A 26,108-nucleotide genomic window follows, 5' to 3' on the forward strand; every position below is an offset into this window, starting at 1 on the left:
AGATGGGAGATGGGAGAAAGGGGAGAGAAACAGAAGCAGGACAGGGAAAGAGCGAGAGAGGGGAAAGAGAGAGCTAGGTGAGAGAGAAAGAGGCAGAGGGAGAAGAGAGAGCTAGGTGAGAGAGAAAGAGGCGGAGGGAGAAGAGAGCTAGGTGAGAGAGAGAGAGAGAGAGAGAGCGGAGGGAGAAGAGAGAGCTAGGTGAGAGAGAAAGAGGCGGAGGGAGAAGAGAGAGCTAGGTGAGAGAGAAAGAGGCGGAGGAAGAAGAGAGAGCTAGGTGAGAGAGAAAGAGGTGGAGGGAGAAGAGAGAGCTAGGTGAGAGAGAAAGAGGCGGAGGGAGAAGAGAGAGCTAGGTGAGAGAGAAAGAGGCGGAGGGAGAAGAGAGCTAGGTGAGAGAGAGAAAGAGGCTAGGAGGGAGAAGAGAGAGAGCTAGGTGAGAGAGAAAGAGGCGGAGGAAGAAGAGAGAGCTAGGTGAGAGAGAAAGAGGCGGAGGGAGAAGAGAGAGCTAGGTGAGAGAGAAAGAGGCGGAGGAGAAGAGAGAGCTAGGTGAGAGAAAGAAAGAGGCGGAGGGAGAAGAGAGAGCTAGGGAGAGAGAGAGAGAGAAAGAGGAGGGAGAAGAGAGCTAGGTGAGAGAGAGAGACGGAGGGAGAAGAGAGAGCTAGGTGAGAGAGAAAGAGGCGGAGGGAGAAGAGAGAGCTAGGTGAGAGAGAGAGACGGAGGGAGAAGAGAGAGCTAGGTGAGAGAGAAAGAGGCAGATGGAGAAGAGAGAGCTAGGTGAGAGAGAAAGAGGCGGAGGGAGAAGAGAGAGCTAGGTGAGAGAGAAAGAGGGAGGAGGAAGAAGAGAGAAAGAGGCGGAGGGAGAAGAGAGCTAGGTGAGAGAAAAGAGGCGGAGGGAGAAGAGAGAGCTAGGTGAGAGAGAAGAGGCGGAGGGAGAAGAGAGAGCTAGGTGAGAGAGAAAGAGGCGGAGGGAGAAGAGAGCTAGGTGAGAGAGAAAGAGGCAGAGGGAGAAGAGAGAGCTAGATGAGAGAGAAAGAGGCGGAGGGAGACGAGAGAGCTAGGTGAGAGAGAAAGAGGCGGAGGGAGAAGAGAGCTAGGTGAGAGAGAAAGAGGCGGAGGGAGAAGAGAGAGCTAGGTGAGAGAGAAAGAGGCAGATGGAGAAGAGAGAGCTAGGTGAGAGAGAAAGAGGCGGAGGGAGAAGAGAGAGCTAGGTGAGAGAGAAAGAGGCAGAGGGAGAAGAGAGAGCTAGGGGAGAGAGAAAGAGGCGGAGGGAGAAGAGAGCTAGGTGAGAGAGAGAGAGGCGGAGGGAGAAGAGAGAGCTAGATGAGAGAGAAAGAGGCGGAGGGAGAAGAGAGAGCTAGGTGAGAGAGAAAGAGACGGAGGGAGAAGAGAGAGCTAGGTGAGAGAGAGAGAGGCGGAGGGAGAAGAGAGAGCTAGGTGAGAGAGAAAGAGGCGGAGGGAGAAGAGAGAGCTAGGTGAGAGAGAAAGAGGCGGAGGGAGAAGAGAGAGCTAGGTGAGAGAGAAAGAGGCGGAGGGAGAAGAGAGAGCTAGGTGAGAGAGAAAGAGACGGAGGGAGAAGAGAGAGCTAGGTGAGAGAGAAAGAGGCGGAGGGAGAAGAGAGAGCTAGGTGAGAGAGAAAGAGACGGAGGGAGAAGAGAGAGCTAGGTGAGAGAGAAAGAGGTGGAGGGAGAAGAGAGAGCTAGGTGAGAGAGAAAGAAGCGGAGGGAGAAGAGAGAGCTAGGTGAGAGAGAAAGAGGCGGAGGGAGAAGAGAGAGCTAGGTGAGAGAGAAAGAGGCGGAGGGAGAAGAGAGAGCTAGGTGAGAGAGAAAGAGGCAGATGGAGAAGAGAGAGCTAGGTGAGAGAGAAAGAGGCAGATGGAGAAGAGAGAGCTAGGTGAGAGAGAAAGAGGCGGAGGGAGAAGAGAGAGCTAGGTGAGAGAGAAAGAGGCGGAGGGAGAAGAGAGAGACGGAGGGAGAAGAGAGAGGGAGAGAGAGAGATGGTCAGTCGTCCTCTGTGCAGCCCAGAAGCTCCATCCTCAGTGTGATGCGTCCGTACCAGGACCAGGGGATGAGGCGGAGGAAACGACCATATATGGGCGGCTGGACGGAGTTCTTCCTGTGGGTGTCATTTTCAACGTTCCCCTGGAACACCTGTCACCCAAGACAACCACGGATACCGTCAGACACACTGCCAACAAGACAACCACAGATACAACTGGAACACCAATAACTGAACCATCACCGTCCCTCACTTTCTGTCTCCTTCTCTTTCTTTCTGTCCCTCTGTCATGTATGTCATGTCTTTTCTGTGTCTCAATCAATCAACAAATCAATCAAACAGTCAATCAATATGATCATGTGTGTCGACCTTGTCCTTGTGTTGTGTTTCGTCCTGGTATGTCGTCCACCTCAGTCCATCGTTGCTGTAGGCTAGTTTGTAGGAGCGCACAAACTGGACACGGCCAAAGTCCTTAGCTCCCTGAGTCACTACACCTGTTACCTTAGTAGGAACCAACAGGTCTACCTGAGAGAGGGAGAGGGAAAGTAGAGAGGAAGTAGAGAGGGAGAGAGGGGAAGTAGAGAGGGAGAGAGGGAGAATGATTTAATTATCCATTCATTAAAATGCATACTCCACTCTGTTTTTGTCTTTCTCCTACTCCTCCCCCTCCCTCTCCCCTACCCCTCCCCTCCATACCTGTATCCACTGGTTTTGGTCATTGGTGGCTGCGGTCCATGCGTTGACTTTGGCCTGGTTGTCCAGTCTGGCTCTGTTCGGGGTCCAGGCCAGCAGACCCATGCCCAGGGTCCGGTACACAGAGGACGAGGTCAGCTGGGAGTCCTGCACCTGACCCCCCTTTAGACCCAGAGGCTCTGAACAGCCTGGGAGACCAGAAACAGAAACACAGAAAAATACCTAATATACAGGAAGTAGACTAGGTCCAAAAATATTTGCCTATGGTACAGTAAGTGTATAATCACTTTACTGACAGCATCATAATCACTTTACTGACAGCATCATAATCACTTTACTGACAGCATCATAATGGTCAGATAATCTCAATAACAACGCTGTATATCTGGTATTGTATATCTTTAAAATATACAGTACCAGTCAAAAGTTTGGACACACCTACTCATTCAAGGGTTTTTTCTTTATTTTTTACTATTTTCTACATTGTAGAATAATAGTGAAGACATCAAAACTATGAAATAACACATATGGAATCATGTGGGAACCAAAAAAGTGTTAAACAAACAAATTACATTTTATATTTGAGACATAGCCACCCTTTTTCCTTGATGACAGCTTTGAACACACTTGGCATTCTCTCAACCAGCTTCATGAGGTAGTCACCTGGAATGCATTTAAATTATGGTGTGCCTTGTTAAAAGTTAATTTAATGCGTTTGAGCCAATCAGTGTTGTGACAAGGTAGGGGTGGTATACAGAAGACAGCCCTATTTGGTAAAAGACCAAGTTCATATTATGGAAAGAACAGATCAAATAAGCAAATGAGAGAGAAATGACAGTCCATCATTACTTTAAGACATGAAGGTCAGTCAATCTGGAACATTTCAATAACTTTTAAAGTTTTTTCAAGTGCAGTCTCAAAAACCATCAAGCGCTATGATGAAACTGGCTCTCATGAGGACCGTTACAGCAAAGGAGGTTACCAAAAGAGTTACCTCTGCTGCAGAGGATATGTTCATTAGAGTTACCAGCCTCAGAAATTGCAGCCCAAATAAAGGCTTCACAGAGTTCAAGTAACAGACACATCTCAACATCAACTGTTCAGAGGAGACTGTGTGAATCAGGCCTTCATGGTCGAATTGCTGCAAAGAAACTACTACCAAAGGACACCAATAAGAAGAAGAGACTTGCTCGGGCCAAGAAACATGAGCAATGGACATTAGACCAGTGGTAATCTGTCCTTTGGCCTGATTTTTGGTTCCAAACGCCATGTCTTGTGAGATGCAAAGTAGGTGAACGGATGATCTCTGCATGTGTGGTTCCCACCGTGAAGCATGGAGGAGGAGGTGTGATGATGTGGGGGTGCTTTGCTGGTGACACTGTCCGTGATTTATTTAGAATTCAAGGCACATTTAACCAGCATGGCTACCACAGCATTTTGCAGCGATACGCCATCCAGTCTGGCTTGCGCTTTTTTATTTATTTTTATTTATTTCACCTTTATTTAACCAGGTAGGCTAGTTGAGAACAAGTTCTCATTTGCAACTGCGACCTGGCCAAGATAAAGCATAGCAGTGTGAACAGACAACACAGAGTTACACATGGAGTAAACAATTAACAAGTCAATAACACAGTAGAAAAAAAAAGAGTCTATATACATTGTGTGCAAAAGGCATGAGGAGGTAGGCGAATGATTACAATTTTGCAGATTAACACTGGAGTGATAAATGATCAGATGGTCATGTACAGGTAGAGATATTGGTGTGCAAAAGAGCAGAAAAGTAAATAAATAAAAACAGTATGGGGATGAGGTAGGTAAAAATGGGTGGGCTATTTACCGATAGACTATGTACAGCTGCAGCGATCGGTTAGCTGCTCAGATAGCAGATGTTTGAAGTTGGTGAGGGAGATAAAAGTCTCCAACTTCAGCGATTTTTGCTTAGTGGCACTATCATTTGTTTTTCAACAGGACAATGACCCAACACACCTCCAGGCTGTGTAAGGGCTATTTGACCAAGAAGGCGAGTGATGGAGTGCGGCATCAGAGGACCTGGCCTCCACAATCACCCAAACTCAACCCAATTGAGATGGTTTGAAATTAGTTGGACCGCAGAGTAAAGGAAAAGCAGCCAACAAGTGCTCAGCATATGTGGGAACTCCGTCAAGACTGTTGGAAAAGCATTCTTCATGAAGCTGGTTGAGAGAATACCAAGAGTGTTCAAAGCTGTCATCATGGAAAAGGGTGGCTACTTTGATGAATCTAAAATGTAAAATATAATTTGATTTGTTTAACACTTGTTGGGTTACTACATGATTCCATATATGTTATTTCATAGTATTCTATAATGTAGAAAATAGTCCAATTTAAATTTTAAAAAACTAGAATGAGTTAGTGTGTCCAAACTTTTGACTGGTACTGTGTGTCAAAACATTGTCACGAAATATTTACTTTATAACCATGTATGACTGCTTTTGAGACATTTGGCATCATGAAGCTTTACAACATTGTAATGAAGGCATTATGAGCAGGGTGCCGAATCAAGTTTATAAAGCATCATGTCTACAGACGATGACGTCACTGACCTGTGAGCTCGCAGCCCATCAGCTCCATGCGCAGCATACAATGGCCCCAGCAAACTTGAGGGTAAACCCGTATGTACTGTGCTTCAATTGGTGAAGAGAAGGTGTTGGCCATGAGAGAACTGCTGTCTGAGTTACCGTGGAATATCTAGAGGAAAACATCAGGTTTTATCAGTCAAAAACATCAGGCTGATTTAGGCGCACCTGCGCAAATGTATTTTCACTCTCACTCTCACTCGCACACACACACGCATGCACGCACGCACACACACACACGCACGCACACGCACACACACACACACGCATCACCATGTCCTGTGTGTCTCCTCTGGTTTTCACCATGCTCCAGGTCCTAGCGTCGTCGCTGTGGGCGATCTTATAGGACTTCACATACTCTGAGCTGCCCAGCCGCCGAGCACCCTGGGTAATCAGCCCCGTCACACGCATCTGCTGCCGCAGGTTCACCTGGACACAAACATAAGGGGGTCAGAAACAACTAGAGTTTGGCCATGGTGGAGTAAACACTGGCTACATCTATCTAGCGGACAGCCGGAGTGTGTGAGCGTGTGCTACCTGTATCCAGGGCCAGCGGTCGCTAAGTGCAGGGCTCCAGGCATTAACCATGCCCCTGCGGTGGAGCCGGGCCAGGTCAGGGCTCCAGTGCTGCAAACCAAACATGCCCCGCTGAACAGAGGAGGAGGACAGCTGCCCCTTGGTGATGATACCACCCTCCATGCCCAGAGGACCTGAACACTCTACAGAGTAGAGGGACAGCAGGTACACAGACACACAAGGAAGAAAGAGGAGAGACACAGAGAGAGAGAGAGAGAGAGAGAGAGAGAGAGAGAGAGAGAGAGAGAGAGAGAGAGAGAGAGAGAGAGAGAGAGAGAGAGAGAAAGAGAGAGAGAGAGAGAGAGAGAGAGAGACATAGAGAGAGAGAGAGAGAGAGAGAGAGAGAGAGAGAGAGAGAGAGAGAGAGAGAGAGAGATAGAGAGACATAGAGAGAGAGAGAGACATAGAGAGAGAGAGAGAGAGACATAGAGAGAGAGAGAGAGAGAGAGAGACAGAGAGAGAGAGAGAGAGAGAGAGATAGAGAGAGAGAGAGAGAGAGAGAGAGATAGAGAGAGAGAGAGAGAGAGAGAGAGAGACATAGAGAGAGACATAGAGAGAGACATAGAGAGAGAGAGAGAGATAATGATTAGTACAATTAGTACATCCATCACAAGCCAAAGCCACAGTAAATGTCCTTCCTTCCTTCCTTCCTTTCTTTCTTTCTTTCTTCATTCCTTCCTCAAACATCAGCAGGTACCGAAGACACAGTGTTCCTTGTTTCTCCTCTGAAGGACAGCCTCAGCTCTGATCTGGATTGTCCCATGTTGGCCCAGATGAATTTCATGTTCCAGGTCAGTTTCATCATTGATTTCAGTCTCTGACATGCAGTCTCTCAACCTCTCTCCTGGTAAAACTGAGTCATTGCATCTGTGTGTCAGTCCATTTAAAAAATATATATATATATTCTGCTAGCCAGTTCATCCTTTTCTTCTTCTCGTCTTTCTGCGTCATTACTTCCACTTATCAGTCCATCATTCTCCCTCTCACTGGTTGAAACTTCAGCTTCAAAATGTCTTACAAAAACATCCTCATCCTCGCAACTCTCCTCTCTTTTCCCACAGCTCCTGTGTGAGTATGTGTGAAAAGAACTGGTTCTGGAGGAGTGTGTGAGGTAGGGGAGAAGGGCATAGGTCTGTGAGTGTGTGTCCGTGGTCCCTGTGTAGGATTGGGGACAAGGGGGTCCGTATCTGGCATTCTCCACCCCCAAAACAGACTCAGGCTGGCTCTGATTGAGAACAGAGAGATTCTGGTACCACGACGCAAAAACATCGCTAATGATTATCTACTCATGGTGTGATTGTGATAACATACAGCAACTCAAGTCCTTTTGTTCACCCGATCTAGAATACCTCATAATCGAATGCCGACCGTATTACCTCCCAAGAGAATATTCTTTGGTTATAGTCACAGCCGTGTATATTCCTCCTCAAGCCCATACCACGACGGCCCTCAAAGAACTGCACCAGACTTTATGCAAACTGTAAACCACATATCCTGAATCCCCGCATTTATTGTAGCTGGGGATTTTAACAAAGTAAATTTGAGGAAAAAGTTACTGAAGTTCTATCAACACATTGACTGTAGTACTCGCGCTGCTAAAACACTCGCCCACTGCTACTCCAACTTCCGGGATGCCCCTCCCCAGCCCTCCCTTTGGCAAATCTGATCACAACTCCATTTTCCTCCTCCCTTCCTATAGGCCAAAACTCAAACAGGAAGTACCCGTGCTAAGCACTATTCAATGCTGGTCTGACCAATTGGAATCCACGCTTCAAGATTGTTTTGATCAGGTGGACTGGGATATGTTCCAGATAGCCTCCGAGAACAACATAGACAAATACACTGATACTGTGTGTATAGGAAGTGTATAGGAGATATTGTACCCACTGTGACTATTTAAACCTACCCTAACGGGAAACCGTGGATACATGGCAGCATTCACGCAAAACTGAAAATGCAATCTGACGCATTTAACTGTGGCAAGGTGGCAAGGGAATATGGCCGAATACAAACAGTGTAGTTATTCCCTCCGTAAGGCAATCAAAGAGGAGTCGCAATTCAAGGGTTCAGACACGAGACGTATGTGGCAGGGTCTACAGACAATCATGGACTACAAAGGGAAAACCAGCCACGTCGTGGACACCGACGTCTGGCTGCCGGACAAGCTAAACACCTTCTTCGCCCGCTTTGAGGATAACACAGTCCCACTGATGCTGCCCGCTACCAAGGACTGGGGGCTTTCCTTCTACCTGGCCGACGTGAGTAAGACATTTAAGCATGTTATCCCTCGCAAGGCTGCCGGCCCAGCCGCGTCCAGCTGGCTGGATTGTTTACAGACATATTCAATCTCTCCCTATTCCAGTCTGTTGTCCCCACATACATCAAGATGTCCACCTTTGGTCCTGTACCCAATTTGCTTATCGCCCCATTATATTCACAGAAGATGCAATCGCCATCTGGACAAGAGGAATACCTATGTAAGAATGCTGTCCATTGAATATAGCTCAGCATTCAACACCATAGTACCCTCCAAGCTCATCATTAAGCTCGAGGCCCTGCGTCTGAACCCCGCCCTGTGCAACTGGGTCCTGGACTTCCTGACCGGCAGCCCCCAGGTGGTGAAGGTAGGAAACAACATTTCCACGTCACTGATCCTCAACACTGAGGCCCCACAAGGTTGCGTGCTCAGCCCCCTCTTGTACTCTCTATTCAGCCATGACTGTGTGGCCATGCACGCCTCCAACTCAATCATCAAGTTTGCAGACAACACAACAGTAGTAGGCCTGATTACCAACAATGATGTGACAGCCTACAGGGAAGAGGTAAGGGCCCTGGGAGAGTGGTGCCAGGAAAATAACCTCTCGCCCAACGTCAACAAAACTAAGGAGCTAATTGTGGACTTCAGGAAACAGCAGAGGGAGCCCCCCTATCCACATCAATGAGACAGCAAGAGAGAAGATGGAAAGCATCAAGTTCCTCAGCGTATACATCACTGACAAACTGAAATGGTCCACCCACACAGACAGTGTGGTGAAGAAGGCGCAACCTCGGATGGGGCCACAGTGTCTCCTGACCCCTCCTGTCTCAGCCTCCAGTATTTATGCTGCAGTAGTTTATGTGTCGGGGGGCTGGGGTCAGTTTGTTATATCTGGAGTACTTCTCCTGTCCTATTCGGTGTCCTGTGTGAATCTAAGTGTGCGTTCTCTAATTCTCTCCTTCTCTCTTTCTTTCTCTCTCTCGGAGGACCTGAGCCCTAGGACCTGAGCTCCAGGACTACCTGACATGATGACTCCTTGCTGTCCCCAGTCCACCTGGCCATGCTGCTGTTCCAGTTTCAACTGACCTGAGCCCTAGGACCATGCCCCAGGACTACCTGACATGATGACTCCTTGCTGTCCCCAGTCCACCTGGCCATGCTGCTGCTCCAGTTTCAACTTCCACCTGACTGTGCTGCTGCTCCAGTTTCAACTGTTCTGCCTTATTATTATTCGACCATGCTGGTCATTTATGAACATTTGAACATCTTGGCCATGTTCTGTTATAATCTCCAGCCGGCACAGCCAGAAGAGGACTGGCCACCCCACATAGCCTGGTTCCTCTCTAGGTTTCTTCCTAGGTTTTGGCCTTTCTAGGGAGTTTTTCCTAGCCACCGTGCTTCTACACCTGCATTGCTTGCTGTTTGGGGTTTTAGGCTGGGTTTCTGTACAGCACTTTGAGATATCAGCTGATGTACGAAGGGCTATATAAATAAATTTGATTTGATTTGATTTGAACAGTGCTTTTTCAACCTCAGGAGGCTGAAGAAATTTGGCTTGGCACCTAAACCCCTCACCAAATGTTACAGAATCACAATTGAGAGCATCCTGTCAGACTGTATCACCACCTGGTACGGCAACTGCACCGCCCGCAATGGCAGGGCTCTCCAGAGGGGGGTGCGGCCCATCCAACACATCACCGGGGGCAATCTACCCGCCCTGCAGGACACCTACAGCACCAGATGTGACAGGAAGGGAAAATATCATCAAGGACAACAACCAACCGAGCTGTTCACCCCGCCATCATCCAGAAGGCGAGGTCAGTACAGGTGCATCAAAGCCGGGACCGAGAGACTGAAAAACAGCTTTTTATCTCAAGGCCATCAGACTAATACGGTCAGACTGTTAAATAGCCATCACTAGTACATTCGAGGCTGCTGCCTCGAACATAGACTTGAAATCACTGGCCACTTTAATAATGGAACACTACCCACTTTAATAATGTTTACATATTTCATTACTCATCTAATATGTATCGACTCTATTCCATCCTATCCTACTGTATCTTAGTCTATGCTGCTCTGAAATTGATCATCAGAATATTTATATATTCTTAATTCCATTCCTTTACTTTAGATTGTGTGTATGGTTAGATATTACTGCACTGTTGGAACTAGAAACACAAGCATTTCGCTACACCCGCAATAACATCTGCCCTAACAAGTGTATGTGACAAATACAATTTGATTTGATTTTTAATGATGCTACACCAGGACAGCACAGAGTGCTTAAATAAATAGGTCACAGACACACACACACACACACACAAGCGCACTAAAAGGGAAAACAGCAAGAGAGCATATGACACCAATACCTACCTAATTCAATTGTGTGTTCATGTAAGCGTTGGACATCAAGACCTCTTAAAATATTTGTCCTCTGATGACTCGCAAGTAAACAGTTACACAAGTCCACACTCACTGTGCTGGCAGGTCCTGCCCGTGTATTCTCCAGGACACACACACGTGTAGTTGGCCTCCCGGTCTGTACACACACCTCCGTTCCTGCACGGCCCACTGTCACACTCATTCACATCTGAAACACAAACAGTTTCATACATTTATGGGACTATCAGGTTGCAGATACTTCATGTAAAAGGGGAACGTTTCATACAGGAACAGGACTGCCAACTTTTGAAGGCAGCTCGGAGTGAGATTTGCTATGATCATTTTCATTGCCCCCTGCCACAACCCCTAGACGGGGGGTCGGAAAACTTTACTGCTTTCAAATCTAATCTCCTTATTTCTATGTATTTCTGCTGTAGTTAGGCCTATAACCAAGGTGAGGAATAAAACATCTTACCAGGTGCTTTCCGGGTGCTTCGAACATGAAATGAACGCTCAAAATGACTTTGTTACTTCGACATTTTGGGCGGATGAAATTAAAGTATGCTAATATTTTTTCAGGTGGTTTGACACTTAATTCAGACAGCAATAAAAGGAGATGGGGAGACAGGCAAATGGGAGAAACAGTGGGAAGGTTGGAAGCAGAGATTGATCCCGGTACTCAAGTGAAAGTTGGATGCAACATGTCGGGGAGTGTCACCACTACAACAAGACAAAGGAAATAGTTATGTTTTTCTATTTCATTTTATTTCACATTTATTTAAGAGAACAATATTATTTATTTCACCTTTATTTAACCAGGGAGGCCAGTTGAGAACAAGTTCTCATTTACAACTGCGACCTGGCCAAGATAAAGCAAAGCAGTGCGACACAAACAACGACACAGAGTTACACATAGAATAAACAAACGTACAGTCAATAATACAATAGAAAAAATCTATATCCAGTGTGTGCAAATGTGGTAAGATTAGGGCGGTAAGGCAATAAATAGGCCGTAGTGGCGAAGTAATTACAATTTAATAATTAAACACTGGAGTGATAGATGTGCAGAAGACGCATGTGCAAGTAGAGATACTGGGGTGCAAAGGAGAAAAAAATAACAATATCGGGATGAGGTAGTTGGATGGGCTATTTACAGATGGGCTATGTATAGGTGCAATGATCTGTGAGCTGCTCTGACAGCTGATGCTTAAAGTTAGAGAGGGAGATATGAGTCTCCAGTTTCAGTGATTTTTGCAATTTGTTCCAGTCATTGGCAGCAGAGAACTGGAAGGAAAGGCGGCCAAAGGAGGAATTAGCTTTGGGGGTGACCAGTGAAATATACCTGCGGGAGCACGTGCTATGGGTGGGTGCTGCTATGGTGACCAGTGAGCTGAGATAAGGCAGGGCTTTTACCTAGCAAAGACTTACAGATGACCTGGAGCCAGTGGGTTTGGCGACGAATATGAAGCGAGGGCCAGCCAACGAGAGCATACAGGTTGCAGTGGTGAGTAGTATTTGGGGCTTGGTGACAAAATGGATGGCACTGTGATAGACTGCATCCAATTTGCTGAGTAGAGTGTTGGAGGCTATTTTGTAAATGACATCGCCAATGTCACGAATCGGTAGGATAGTCAGTTTTACAAGGGTATGTTTGGCAGCATGAGTGAAGGATGCTTTGTTGCGAAATAGGAAGCCGATTCTAGATTTAATTTTGGATTGGAGATGCTTAATGTGAGTCTGGAAGGAGAGTTTATAGTCTAACCAAACACCTAGGTATTTGTAGTTGTCCACATATTCTAAGTGCGGGGAGGTGCGGGCAGCGATCGGTTGAAGAGCATGCATTTAGTTTTACTAAGTTGGAGGCCAAGGAGAGTTGTATGGCATTGAAGCTCGTCTGGAGGGTTGTTAACACAGTGTCCAAAGAAGGGCCAGAAGTATACAGAATGGTGTTGTCTGCGTAGAAGTGGATCAGAGACTCACCAGCAGCAAGATCAACATCATTGATATATTCAGAGAAAAGAGTCGGCCCAAGAATTGAACCCTGTGGCACCCCTATAGAGACTGCCAGAGGTACGGACAAAAGGCCCTCCGATTTGACACACTGAACTCTATCAGAGAAGCAGTTGGTGAACCAGGCGAGGCAGTCGTTTGAGAAACCAAGGCTGTTGAGTCTGCCGATAAGAATGTGGTGATTGACAGAGTCGAAAGCCTTGGCCAGGTCGATGAATACGGCTGCACAGTATTGTCTGTTATCGATGGCGGTTATGATATCGTTTAGGACCTTGAGTGTGGCTCAGGTGCACCCATGACCAGCTCGGAAACCAGATTGCATAGCGGAGAAGGTCCGGTGGGATTCGAAATGGCTTTCGAAGACCTTAGAAAGGCAGGGTAGGATAAATATAGGTCTGTAACAGTTTGGGTCTAGATTGTCTCCCCCTTTTAAGAGGGGGATGACCGCGGCAGCTTTCCAATCTTTGGGGATCTCAGATGGTATGAAAGAGAGGTTGAACAGGCTAGTAATAGTGGTTGCAACATTTGCGGGGGATCATTTTAGAAAGAGAGGTTCCAGATTGATTTTACAACTCTTTCAGAACATCAGCTATCTGGATTTGGGTGAAGGAGAAAAGGGGAGGCTTGGGCAAGTTGCTGTGGGAGGTGCAAGGCTGTTGACCGGGATAGGGGTAGCCAGGTGGAAAGCATGGCCAGCCGTAGAAAAATGCTTATTGAAATTCTCAATTATAGTGGATTTATCTGTGGTGACAGTGTTTCCTAGTCTCAGTGCAGTCCGGCAGCTGGGAGGAGGTGCTTTTATTCTCCATGGACTTTACAGTGTCGCAGAACTTTTTGGAGTTTGTGATACAGGATACAAATTTCTGTTTGAAAAAGCTAGCCTTTGCTTTCCTAACTGCCTGTGTATATTGGTTCCTAACTCCCCTGAAAAGTTGCATTTCACGGGGGCTATTCAATGCTAATGCAGTACGCCACATGATGTTTTTGTGCTGGTCAAGGGCAGTCAGGTCTGAAGTGAACCAAGGGCTATATTTGTTCCTGGTTCTACATTTTTTGAATGGGGCATGCTTATTTAAGATGGTGAGTAAAGCACTTTTAAAGAATAACCAGGTTTCCTCTACTGATGGAATGAGGCCAATATCCTTCCAGGATACCCGGCCAGGTCGATTAGAAAGGCCTGCTCGCTGAAGTGTTTTAGGGAGCGTTTGACAGTGATGAGGGGTGGTTGTTTGACAGCAGACCCATAACGGATGCAGCCAATGAGGCAGTAATCACTGAGATCCTGGTTGAAAACAGCAGAGGTGTATTTAGAGGGCAGGTTGGTCAGGATGATATCTATGAGGGTGCCAGTGTTTATGGATTTTGGGTTGTACCTGGTACTGTAGGTTCATTGATAACTGGTGTGAGATTGAGGGCATCTATCTTAGATTATAGGACGGCTGGGATGTTAAGTATGTCCCAGTTTAGGTTGATGGCACTGGGTAACCAAATCATCGATTGCAGTCTCCTTGTCCATAGATTGTTTTCAAGGTAAGGACACAAACATTTTGTAATTTGGGTGAACTCTTTAAAATAGTGCTGGAAGAATATTGCGCTTGTCCTCCCCCTGATCTATGTTTCCAAAGTTCTGCGTGTTTGAAAATGTTCTTATTATAACAATTAATTTCTCAAAACCTTCAGGAAAAATCGAATGAATATCTCAATATTCAGGTGGTTTATGCCTACCAGTTGAAGACCCTTGCAATCATCTGAGTCTACATAGACAAAATATGATGCGTTTGTAAGTTGTGAATCGCCCTACTATCTTAGCCTAGCATGTGCACGTGTACTAAAATGTCAACAATTATATTTGAGGCCTGGAGCATTCAATATCCAGTTCTTATTTGCATGGCTTATTCAAAAGCGTCCATGAATGACTGCAACAAAAAAACATAGCCTCATATTATCCATTTTCAAAAAACACAAGTAGGCATATCGGATTTCAAATATGTGATTACAATGGCAAGATTGGGAAGAAGAGGAATAATACAATAAGTTTGGGGAATAACAGTGGTGTTCTTGGGAAGAAGAGGAATAATACAATACGTTTGGGGAATAACAGTGGTGTTCTTGGGAAGAAGAGGAATAATACAATACGTTTGGGGAATAACAGTGGTGTTCTTGGGAAGAAGAGGAATAATACAATACGTTTGGGGAATAACAGTGGTGTTCTTGGGAAGAAGAGGAATAATACAATACGTTTGGGGAATAACAGTGGTGTTCTTGGGAAGAAGAGGAATAATACAATAAGTTTGGGGAATAACAGTGGTGTTCTTGGGAAGAAGAGGAATAATACAATAAGTTTGGGGAATAACAGTGGTGTTCTTGGGAAGAAGAGGAATAATACAATACGTTTGGGGAATAACAGTGGTGTTCTTGGGAAGAAGAGGAATAATACAATAAGTTTGGGGAATAACAGTGGTGTTCTTGGGAAGAAGAGGAATAATACAATAAGTTTGGGGAATAACAGTGGTGTTCTTGGGAAGAAGAGGAATAATACAATAAGTTTGGGGAATAACAGTGGTGTTCTTGGGAAGAAGAGGAATAATACAATACGTTTGGGGAATAACAGTGGTGTTCTTGGGAAGAAGAGGAATAATACAATAAGTTTGGGGAATAACAGTGGTGTTCTTGGGAAGAAGAGGAATAATACAATACGTTTGGGGAATAACAGTGGTGTTCTTGGGAAGAAGAGGAATAATACAATACGTTTGGGGAATAACAGTGGTGTTCTTGGGAAGAAGAGGAATAATACAATAAGTTTGGGGAATAACAGTGGTGTTCTTGGGAAGAAGAGGAATAATACAATATGTTTGGGGAATAACAGTGGTGTTCTTGGGAAGAAGAGGAATAATACAATACGTTTGGGGAATAACAGTGGTGTTCTTGGGAAGAAAAGGAATAATACAATAAGTTTGGGGAATAACAGTGGTGTTCTTGGGAAGAAGAGGAATAATACAATACGTTTGGGGAATAACAGTGGTGTTCTTGGGAAGAAGAGGAATAATACAATACGTTTGGGGAATAACAGTGGTGTTCTTGGGAAGAAGAGGAATAATACAATACGTTTGGGGAATAACAGTGGTGTTCTTGGGAAGAAGAGGAATAATACAATACGTTTGGGGAATAACAGTGGTGTTCTTGGGAAGAAGAGGAATAATACAATACGTTTGGGGAATAACAGTGGTGTTCTTGGGAAGAAGAGGAATAATACAATAAGTTTGGGGAATAACAGTGGTGTTCTTGGGAAGAAGAGGAATAATACAATACGTTTGGGGAATAACAGTGGTGTTCTTGGGAAGAAGAGGAATAATACAATACGTTTGGGGAATAACAGTGGTGTTCTTGGGAAGAAGAGGAATAATACAATACGTTTGGGGAATAACAGTGGTGTTCTTGGGAAGAAGAGGAATAATACAATACGTTTGGGGAATAACAGTGGTGTTCTTGGGAAGAAGAGGAATAATACAATACGTTTGGGGAATAACAGTGGTGTTCTTGGGAAGAAGAGGAATAATACAATACGTTTGGGGAATAACAGTGGTGTTCTTGGGAAGAAGAGGAATAATACAATACGTTTGGGGAATAACAGTGGTGTTCTTGGGAAGAAGAGGAATAATACAATACGTTTGGGGAATAACAGTGGTGTTCTTGGGAAGAAGAGGAATAATACAATACGTTTGGGGAATAACAGTGGTGTTCTTGGGAAGAAGAGGAATAATACAATACGTTTGGGGAATAACAGTGGTGTTCTTGGGAAGAAGAGGAATAATACAATACGTTTGGGGAATAACAGTGGTGTTCTTGGGAAGAAGAGGAATAATACAATACGTTTGGGGAATAACAGTGGTGTTCTTGGGAAGAAGAGGAATAATACAATACGTTTGGGGAATAACAGTGGTGTTCTTGGGAAGAAGAGGAATAATACAATACGTTTGGGGAATAACAGTGGTGTTCTTGGGAAGAAGAGGAATAATACAATACGTTTGGGGAATAACAGTGGTGTTCTTGGGAAGAAGAGGAATAATACAATACGTTTGGGGAATAACAGTGGTGTTCTTGGGAAGAAGAGGAATAATACAATACGTTTGGGGAATAACAGTGGTGTTCTTGGGAAGAAGAGGAATAATACAATACGTTTGGGGAATAACAGTGGTGTTCTTGGGAAGAAGAGGAATAATACAATACGTTTGGGGAATAACAGTGGTGTTCTTGGGAAGAAGAGGAATAATACAATACGTTTGGGGAATAACAGTGGTGTTCTTGGGAAGAAGAGGAATAATACAATACGTTTGGGGAATAACAGTGGTGTTCTTGGGAAGAAGAGGAATAATACAATACGTTTGGGGAATAACAGTGGTGTTCTTGGGAAGAAGAGGAATAATACAATACGTTTGGGGAATAACAGTGGTGTTCTTGGGAAGAAGAGGAATAATACAATACGTTTGGGGAATAACAGTGGTGTTCTTGGGAAGAAGAGGAATAATACAATACGTTTGGGGAATAACAGTGGTGTTCTTGGGAAGAAGAGGAATAATACAATACGTTTGGGGAATAACAGTGGTGTTCTTGGGAAGAAGAGGAATAATACAATACGTTTGGGGAATAACAGTGGTGTTCTTGGGAAGAAGAGGAATAATACAATACGTTTGGGGAATAACAGTGGTGTTCTTGGGAAGAAGAGGAATAATACAATACGTTTGGGGAATAACAGTGGTGTTCTTGGGAAGAAGAGGAATAATACAATACGTTTGGGGAATAACAGTGGTGTTCTTGGGAAGAAGAGGAATAATACAATACGTTTGGGGAATAACAGTGGTGTTCTTGGGAAGAAGAGGAATAATACAATACGTTTGGGGAATAACAGTGGTGTTCTTGGGAAGAAGAGGAATAATACAAAGAAGAGGAATACGTTTGGGGAATAACAGTGGTGTTCTTGGGAAGAAGAGGAATAATACAATACGTTTGGGGAATAACAGTGGTGTTCTTGGGAAGAAGAGGAATAATACAATACGTTTGGGGAATAACAGTGGTGTTCTTGGGAAGAAGAGGAATAATACAATACGTTTGGGGAATAACAGTGGTGTTCTTGGGAAGAAGAGGAATAATACAATACGTTTGGGGAATAACAGTGGTGTTCTTGGGAAGAAGAGGAATAATACAATACGTTTGGGGAATAACAGTGGTGTTCTTGGGAAGAAGAGGAATAATACAATACGTTTGGGGAATAACAGTGGTGTTCTTGGGAAGAAGAGGAATAATACAATACGTTTGGGGAATAACAGTGGTGTTCTTGGGAAGAAGAGGAATAATACAATACGTTTGGGGAATAACAGTGGTGTTCTTGGGAAGAAGAGGAATAATACAATACGTTTGGGGAATAACAGTGGTGTTCTTGGGAAGAAGAGGAATAATACAATACGTTTGGGGAATAACAGTGGTGTTCTTGGGAAGAAGAGGAATAATACAATACGTTTGGGGAATAACAGTGGTGTTCTTGGGAAGAAGAGGAATAATACAATACGTTTGGGGAATAACAGTGGTGTTCTTGGGAAGAAGAGGAATAATACAATACGTTTGGGGAATAACAGTGGTGTTCTTGGGAAGAAGAGGAATAATACAATACGTTTGGGGAATAACAGTGGTGTTCTTGGGAAGAAGAGGAATAATACAATACGTTTGGGAATAACAGTGGTGTTCTTGGGAAGAAGAGGAATAATACAATACGTTTGGGGAATAACAGTGGTGTTCTTGGGAAGAAGAGGAATAATACAATACGTTTGGGGAATAACAGTGGTGTTCTTGGGAAGAAGAGGAATAATACAATACGTTTGGGGAATAACAGTGGTGTTCTTGGGAAGAAGAGGAATAATACAATACGTTTGGGGAATAACAGTGGTGTTCTTGGGAAGAAGAGGAATAATACAATACGTTTGGGGAATAACAGTGGTGTTCTTGGGAAGAAGAGGAATAATACAATACGTTTGGGGAATAACAGTGGTGTTCTTGGGAAGAAGAGGAATAATACAATACGTTTGGGGAATAACAGTGGTGTTCTTGGGAAGAAGAGGAATAATACAATACGTTTGGGGAATAACAGTGGTGTTCTTGGGAAGAAGAGGAATAATACAATACGTTTGGGGAATAACAGTGGTGTTCTTGGGAAGAAGAGGAATAATACAATACGTTTGGGGAATAACAGTGGTGTTCTTGGGAAGAAGAGGAATAATACAATACGTTTGGGGAATAACAGTGGTGTTCTTGGGAAGAAGAGGAATAATACAATACGTTTGGGGAATAACAGTGGTGTTCTTGGGAAGAAGAGGAATAATACAATACGTTTGGGGAATAACAGTGGTGTTCTTGGGAAGAAGAGGAATAATACAATACGTTTGGGGAATAACAGTGGTGTTCTTGGGAAGAAGAGGAATAATACAATACGTTTGGGGAATAACAGTGGTGTTCTTGGGAAGAAGAGGAATAATACAATACGTTTGGGGAATAACAGTGGTGTTCTTGGGAAGAAGAGGAATAATACAATACGTTTGGGGAATAACAGTGGTGTTCTTGGGAAGAAGAGGAATAATACAATACGTTTGGGGAATAACAGTGGTGTTCTTGGGAAGAAGAGGAATAATACAATACGTTTGGGGAATAACAGTGGTGTTCTTGGGAAGAAGAGGAATAATACAATAAGTTTGGGGAATAACAGTGGTGTTCTTGGGAAGAAGAGGAATAATACAATACGTTTGGGGAATAACAGTGGTGTTCTTGGGAAGAAGAGGAATAATACAATACGTTTGGGGAATAACAGTGGTGTTCTTGCTGACAGGCACAGTTCTTCTTGTTGTTGTATTATTATTATTTGTACATTTATTTTCCCCCTCTACAATCAAACGTACACTTTTGAGTTCACAGTCTGTTATTTTCAGAGTTTCAGGTTCCCCTACCAAACTCTGCCGCTAAAACATACTTTAGGTCTGTATGCTGCTTTTTCGTTGCCGCAGCCTAAACGCCAATCACCAAAGGAGAAGCCTAAGGCAAGTATGGATTATTGACCTCAGTACGTGGTGTCAAAAGGTTGCATTCAGCAATAGGGACGGGAGTAACAGCAACCATTTTGTTTTTACAACATTGTATTTAAAACAGCCCCTCCGTGCTGCTCTTTTTACAGTTTTATAAACTCAGCGGAGAACGTTCTTTCTCTACTCGGCTCCCCTCCTAATTATGAGGGACGTTTCTTTGAAATGCGCGTCCAATTCCCTCGATCCCTTCCATAAATAAACCAATCGTATGCTTCAATGTGCCGCGGTTCACAGGGCTGTGGTAAAACTGGACAATGGTAGAGGTTCTGTTAGTGATGTTAAATTGCAAGCGCAGAAGCGATGAATTCAATTTAAACGTTAAAGCACTGGACTAATTACATAAACAAATAGAGTACTTTTCACGGAGTGAGATATACACTGCATTCGGAAAGTATTCAGACCCCTTGACTTAAAGGACTTTTTGTTTTTTATTTCTATAAATTTGCACAATATTTCTAAAAACCTGTTTTCGCTTTGTCATTATGGGGTATTGTATGTAGATTGAGGAAGAAACGTTTTTATTGAATCAATTTTAGATTAAGGCTGTAACGTAACAAAATGTGGAAAAAGTCAAGGGGTCTGAATACTTTCCGAATGCACTGTAAGAGTTGTGGAGTGAGCATGAGAAGAAGGTCTAATGCATGTGTCTCACGGCCAATGCGTGAGAGTTGGAAGCGCTGCAGGTCAGCCATTTTGGTCAAAAAGTTGGTCAACAGTGATGTGATAGGATATTGTGTAAAAAAAATATATTTGAAGAATTTGTCTGCACTGTATGTTTGTTTGCTTGCTAGCCAGGCAATTTTAGAGGAATGATTACAGAAATGTTTCAAATTAACTGCCAATATGCCAACGTTCCATTCAAACAATTAATCCACAGCCATACATTGTCTGAAATCAGTTGATGATAGGATTTAGACAAGTTGTAAATGCAACAAGTACTGATATTGTAACATATAATTGTACTCACAGCTTTCCAAGAAAACAAAAATTGAGACATTTAGGGTCTGTTTAAATATATTTTAGAGGCTATTTATACAGACAATTTGTGTAAAACTTATATAAACTGTATTTATAATGATATGACAATATTTTAGGTTAACAATAATTCTATTACACAATTTGTGATATATCATATGCCTTACTTTTATTTTCCTGCATAAGTAAAATCAGGATTATGCCTCTACTGCCATTCATTCCAATTGGACTGGTTTGGATTTCTCCCTGACCAATATGGCTGCCATTTTCACCCCATTCTGGAACTTTAAGGGTTCATGACATATCCACTCTAGTAATTTCATAGGATCTCTATGGGTATGACTCGCTATAATTTAGTACAGAAGGCTTCCGTGGGTGATTTAATCAATTCAGAGAGGGAAATTCCTCGAAATGTGGAACATTTATCACATGTACAATTATATGATCCTAACTTGGCGCTTGGGACTAATCTTATCAGTTGACCTAGTTTTACACTGTCTGTTTGGGTCTGTCACCAAGAACAACACCTAGTATTTATATACAAGACCCCCTGGAGAACTACAAGAGTATATGACCTCACTGTGCACACATACAGAGTAGATATCATTGTTGGTATTGCCCAAATAAAAAAAGCTATAGTATACTATAGTATAGTATTCACTGTAGTGTTTTTCAGATGGAGTATACTTTCACATTAGTATACTGTAGTATTAACAGTTAACTATAGTATAAATACTGTAGCAAAAGAAACCTGTAGTATATAGTGCCTTAACTTTAGCTAGCTAACAATCTAGAAACAAACCAAAACAATGTAGTTGCCTGGTTTGCTAAATTGACATATACTGAATTTATTTTTTAAACTGATGGGTTTATTGGTGTTAAAATACACTAGTTATGCTATTTTGGACCACCCGTCTGCTGATGTCATGCAGCCTGTCGTTTTTGTGTTCATAACGACAATGACAAGTTTGATGTCGGACGACAATAGAATGTTCATGATGTCACAGTGACAACAGTCTACAGACATGTCGATAGACATGGTATAAACCAGACTTTAGTCTTGAAACCTTTGGTTGTTTAGTACACTACCGTACTCACTCTGTTTAGCACATGGCCTCACATGTGAATCCTTAAAGAGATGGGTGGGGCTAAGGCTTAAGAGGGTGTGAATAATGCTGAATGGGTGTAGACAAAGAAAACCTCTCCAGTAGGTGTACCAAAACATTCAAGGGGCATTTTCTCCAAAGTGAGGTTATGAACTTTCAAAGCAGAATTACTTTCCCATTGTTCCTCAACTGTAGTGTATTCTATACCATTTTCTAGGTCTCTACTTTTATCCAATGTAAAAAAAACACAATTTAAAATGTTGCTACACGAGACCGAATCGAAACGATTGGTCACCTATAGTAATAAATGTAGTGTTTTTGCGGATTGTAGTGTACTTTAGTATTTAATGTAGTGTTTTTCCAGACGGTAGATGGCTGTAGTATTCACCTGTGTTTTTTTCAGACATAACTAAAATATTTACTTTAGTGTTTTTGTTTCATTATCTTTGGCATTTCCTCCTTGTGAAAACCTACTGGAAAAATACTAAAAGAGCACATTTTCCATAACCTGTACAGTAGGTAGGAAGGAAGGAAGGAAGGAAGGAAGGAAGGAAGGAAGGAAGGAAGGAAGGAAGGAAGGAAGGAAGGAAGGAAGGAAGGAAGGAAGGAAGGATGGACCAGGGTCTGACCAGAGAGTTCATAGTTTCTGCTCATTTCTATAGCCTGTAGGGAACACAATATGGTCTATACTTGGCATGTAGGTTTCTCACTTATGGGTAGCACAAATTGGGATATGGGGGAGGAGAATGGGCAAGGCATGTGCAAATTAAATACAGTTAAAAAAGTGTAGTGTTTTTGCGGACATTACAATAGTATTTACTAAAGTGGATAATACTGTAGTATTAACAGTAGTATTCCTCACTATACTACAACATTCTATAATAAGCACTACATATGATTGAGGGGTATTACAGTGTTTAGTATAGTATTCTACAGTACATGACAGTTTACTACAGAATTCTATATTAATTACTGCAGAATTCTATAGTAATCTGCAGTATTTGTTCATGTGGGTGGTACTACATTGTTGAGTGTGTGTGTGTGTGTGTGTGTGTGTGTGTGTGTGTGTGTGTGTGTGTGTGTGTGTGTGTGTGTGTGTGTGTGTGTGTGTGTGTGTGTGTGCGTGTGTGCGTGTTTCACCACGTGTAAGCCGTCATAACTCATCACACCCATGAAAGCGTGAGGATGTGTGTATGACTTCATCAGCATAACTCCCACTGAGTGACCTCATTAAGAATGGTCGGCTTAAGCCACTCCCTCCAGCCGGGAGGCCTGAGACCCTCTCAGTCGTTAGACAAGCTGTCCACCCGGGTTAGTGTGTGTGTGTGCCTGTGTGTGTGTATGTGTGTGTGTGCGTGCGTATGTGTCTTACTGTGTTGGCAGTGGGCTCCAGAGTAGCCAGGGGAGCAGTGACAGTGGTACCCCAGGAAGGCATCACCTCGTTGGGCATTAGTGGTCTCACACACACCCCCATGGTGGCATGGATTGGGCTGGCACAGACCTGGACACAAAAACCTATTGGGATCAATTGGTTTTCTACACTAAGCACAAGTAAAAGACAACATAGAGTGTTGGGCCAGTAACCGAAAGGTTGCTGGTTCGAACACACGAGACGAGAAGGTAAAAACAAACAAAAAAACTGCCAATGTGCCCTTGAGCAAGGCACTTAACCCTAATTTGCTACAGGAGCGCAAACTACTACTATGGCTGACCCTGTAAAACAACACATTTCACTGCACCTATCTGGTGTATATGACAATACAACATATTTATTTATATTCACTGTCTGTCCCAAGATAAGCACAGGGATATAGGTCAGATTAGTTATATTAAACCTGCTAATATTACCCTGCTAGCCTTATGGGAGGCTCACCATCAGGTTAGCAGGCTACGCTCACACAACCATGGACACGTACGTGTGTGTGTATGTGTGTGATTAGCTATGACAGGCACATCACAAAATAAAGCCTGCCCTCATTATGGTGTTACTACAGCAGCTAGTATGAACTAATGAGGGATTATCTAAAACACCACACACACACACACACACACACACACACACACACACACACACACACACACACACACACACACACACACACACACACACACACACACACACACACACACACACACACACACACGCACACGCACACAGCCTATAATGGACCTCAGAGAAGAGAGTGGTGTCTTGATTAAGATCACAGGCAATAGAACAGATTGTGGGTGATTGTACAGTTGGATGAAGGAACCAGTGGTCACTGTCAGTAGCTGTGTTGCATTAATATAAAGCTTAGTGATGTCTGTGCACTTCATGTAGGTGTCATAGGATCAAACAGGCCATCAATCATAAACGGAGTGAATTGATTACACCTATCCAATCATTTGAGATCTGTGAGGGGACACGGGGGCTAGAGGCTATTTGGGATCAGGCTTCTCTTACCTGCTGTAATCAGCTCCTCCCAGTCTGGCGTGGCTGTAGAAAGAAAGAGATCAATTTGTTGTGGTGATAATGTGTTCCCTAATCATGCGCTGACACAGTTGATTACTTGAATTATTGATCCCAAAGTCCTCCTGTGCTTACATAAGAGTAGCGCCTCCTCTGACTGGGGGGTGAAACAGTCTGCATCACCCTCACATGACACAGGTTCACATTCATCCCCTGAGAGAGGGAGAGAGAGAGAGAGAGAGAGAGAGAGAGAGAGAGAGAGAGAGAGAGAGAGAGACAGACACAGAGACAGAGACAGAGAGAGAGAGACAGAGACAGAGAGAGAGACAGACAGACAGGCAGAGAGAGACAGACAGACAGGCAGAGAGAGACAGACAGAGAGAGAGGGAGAGAGAGAGAGAGTAGCTGTCAGATCTTCTTAGCAACACCCCAATGAGAGAGACACAGAGCCCCAAGGGGACAGGCATCACACACTGTATTTACATATCACACACACACATCTTCATGCAGAATTTCCACTTGAAATTCTCTGAACAACTAAGTTCAGATATGGCTTTGATAGGCTAAGTCACATCAACAAAACAACAACAACAAAAAACAACAACACGAGCGTATTAAGATACACGCAGTTATTTATTCTAGAGAATATCCTCCGCGAGTTCCCCCAAAGTATCAACGGCATCTGCTGCCGCACCTCACTCCTTAATAAGAAAACTACGCACTAACATTCACCCCTTCATTTAAGAGGGATGACGACACCGTTGTTTGTTTACATTCGCCAGTATCCCCGTGCACTCACCGTTCACCTGCCGAGGCACAGCCGCACCGAGGCACAGCACCGCGAGGGACAATAGCAGGTGCATCTCCGAGTTACTGCTTTCCCCCGCGGTCAAAACCAAAACAAAGGGCAGAAAACTTATCTTCTTTCTCTCGTCTCCTCTCCTCCGCCTTCGCTGCAGAGGCCGCTGTGATGATAATGATGATGATGCTGATGATGTTGGCGACTCCTCCTCGCAAGCTGTCTGTCAATCAGTTTACCCGGAGATGCGAGTTTTGTTGCGCAGATAAATAGGCAGACAGACAAAAAGCAAAGGGATCCTGAGGTTGAGCGCTACCACCTCTTCTCTGGTTCGCTTCACCGCAGTGATGCTGCGCAGTATCTCACCTCGGCTGCTTGACCGCCACAATCAGTAGCTATAATTGACTAACCTGAAGTTGTAGTTTAGCCATCACAATAATCTCCCGATGATTGAAAATGGATGTATAACCTCATTATAATAATCAATGTTAACAAAATAGGCCACATAAATAATAGCACTCGTTTCCCAGGATAAAGCTTGTATTCAGTACACTCTTCGAAAAAAAGGGTTCCCGAAAGAGTTCATTCGGCTAAAACGACCCTTTTTGGTTCCAGATTAGAATCCTTTGAATTCACATAAGGAGGCACTCGTGAAAAGTGGAGTTCTCTCAAAGGGTTCTACCTGGAACCCGAAAGGGTCCAACCTGCAACCAAATAAAGTGTTCCCCTGTGGGGGCAGCCAAATAACCATTTAATATCGATAGCAAAAACATTTTGAATAGTGTAGGCTAGCCTATGGGGAAACACAGAGCTGGCTGCATGCATATTTTTTGATGACATCATACCAATAAGGCCAGAATGGTCCCATGAAGAGGAGATAAGATGTTTTGCCCATCGGGGACCAAATGGAGGAAGTTCAGCTGGGTTGTATGTGTATCGTATGTGTGTGATGGACAGTGTCTGGATAACTGTTTTCCTGTCCCAGAACGCTGAGTGTACGGACACGACACAGAGAAACCAGTGGGAGTTGTGCTTATGCGAAGCAAAACTTGGTTCTGAATGCAGCATCTGTGCAGGGGATAGGGGGTAGGGGTGGTGGTGGGATGGGTGGGTGGGTTAGGGGGTAG

The 26,108-nt window shown here is 43.8% G+C and overlaps 1 protein-coding gene and 1 non-coding gene across 2 annotated transcripts; both read right to left on the bottom strand.

The window, feature by feature from the left end:
• Positions 1 to 1,897: 1,897 nt before the first annotated feature.
• Positions 1,898 to 25,419, bottom strand: LOC112230846 (EGF-like repeat and discoidin I-like domain-containing protein 3). The gene is made up of 11 exons (XM_042311745.1): positions 24,982 to 25,419; positions 24,318 to 24,395; positions 24,177 to 24,209; positions 23,106 to 23,234; positions 10,613 to 10,726; positions 5,838 to 6,019; positions 5,574 to 5,729; positions 5,268 to 5,412; positions 2,689 to 2,873; positions 2,362 to 2,517; positions 1,898 to 2,144 (listed from the first exon to the last, which is right to left on the bottom strand). Exons 1-11 carry the CDS (start codon positions 25,043 to 25,045, stop codon positions 1,995 to 1,997), a joined length of 1,392 nt encoding a protein of 463 aa, XP_042167679.1. The 5' UTR covers positions 25,046 to 25,419; the 3' UTR covers positions 1,898 to 1,994.
• On the bottom strand, positions 22,179 to 22,233 carry LOC112231504. Its single transcript, XR_002950466.1, has one exon. It is a non-coding gene; the product is annotated as a U7 small nuclear RNA (small nuclear RNA).
• Positions 25,420 to 26,108: the final 689 nt, after the last annotated feature.

This window comes from Oncorhynchus tshawytscha, linkage group LG33 (assembly GCF_018296145.1).
Source record: "Oncorhynchus tshawytscha isolate Ot180627B linkage group LG33, Otsh_v2.0, whole genome shotgun sequence".
NCBI classification, from domain to species: Eukaryota; Metazoa; Chordata; class Actinopteri; order Salmoniformes; family Salmonidae; genus Oncorhynchus; species Oncorhynchus tshawytscha.

Excerpts from the sequence above, each read along its gene's own strand:
- LOC112230846 (XM_042311745.1), bottom strand. The coding sequence starts at position 25,045 with ATGCACCTGCTATTGTCCCTCGCGGTGCTGTGCCTCGGTGCGGCTGTG. Across the intron at positions 24,210-24,317 it reads AGAGGAGGCGCTACTCTTAT|CCACGCCAGACTGGGAGGAG; the intron begins GTAAGCACAGGA and ends TTCTTTCTACAG. Across the intron at positions 2,518-2,688 it reads ACCAAAACCAGTGGATACAG|GTAGACCTGTTGGTTCCTAC; the intron begins GTATGGAGGGGA and ends TCCCTCTCTCAG.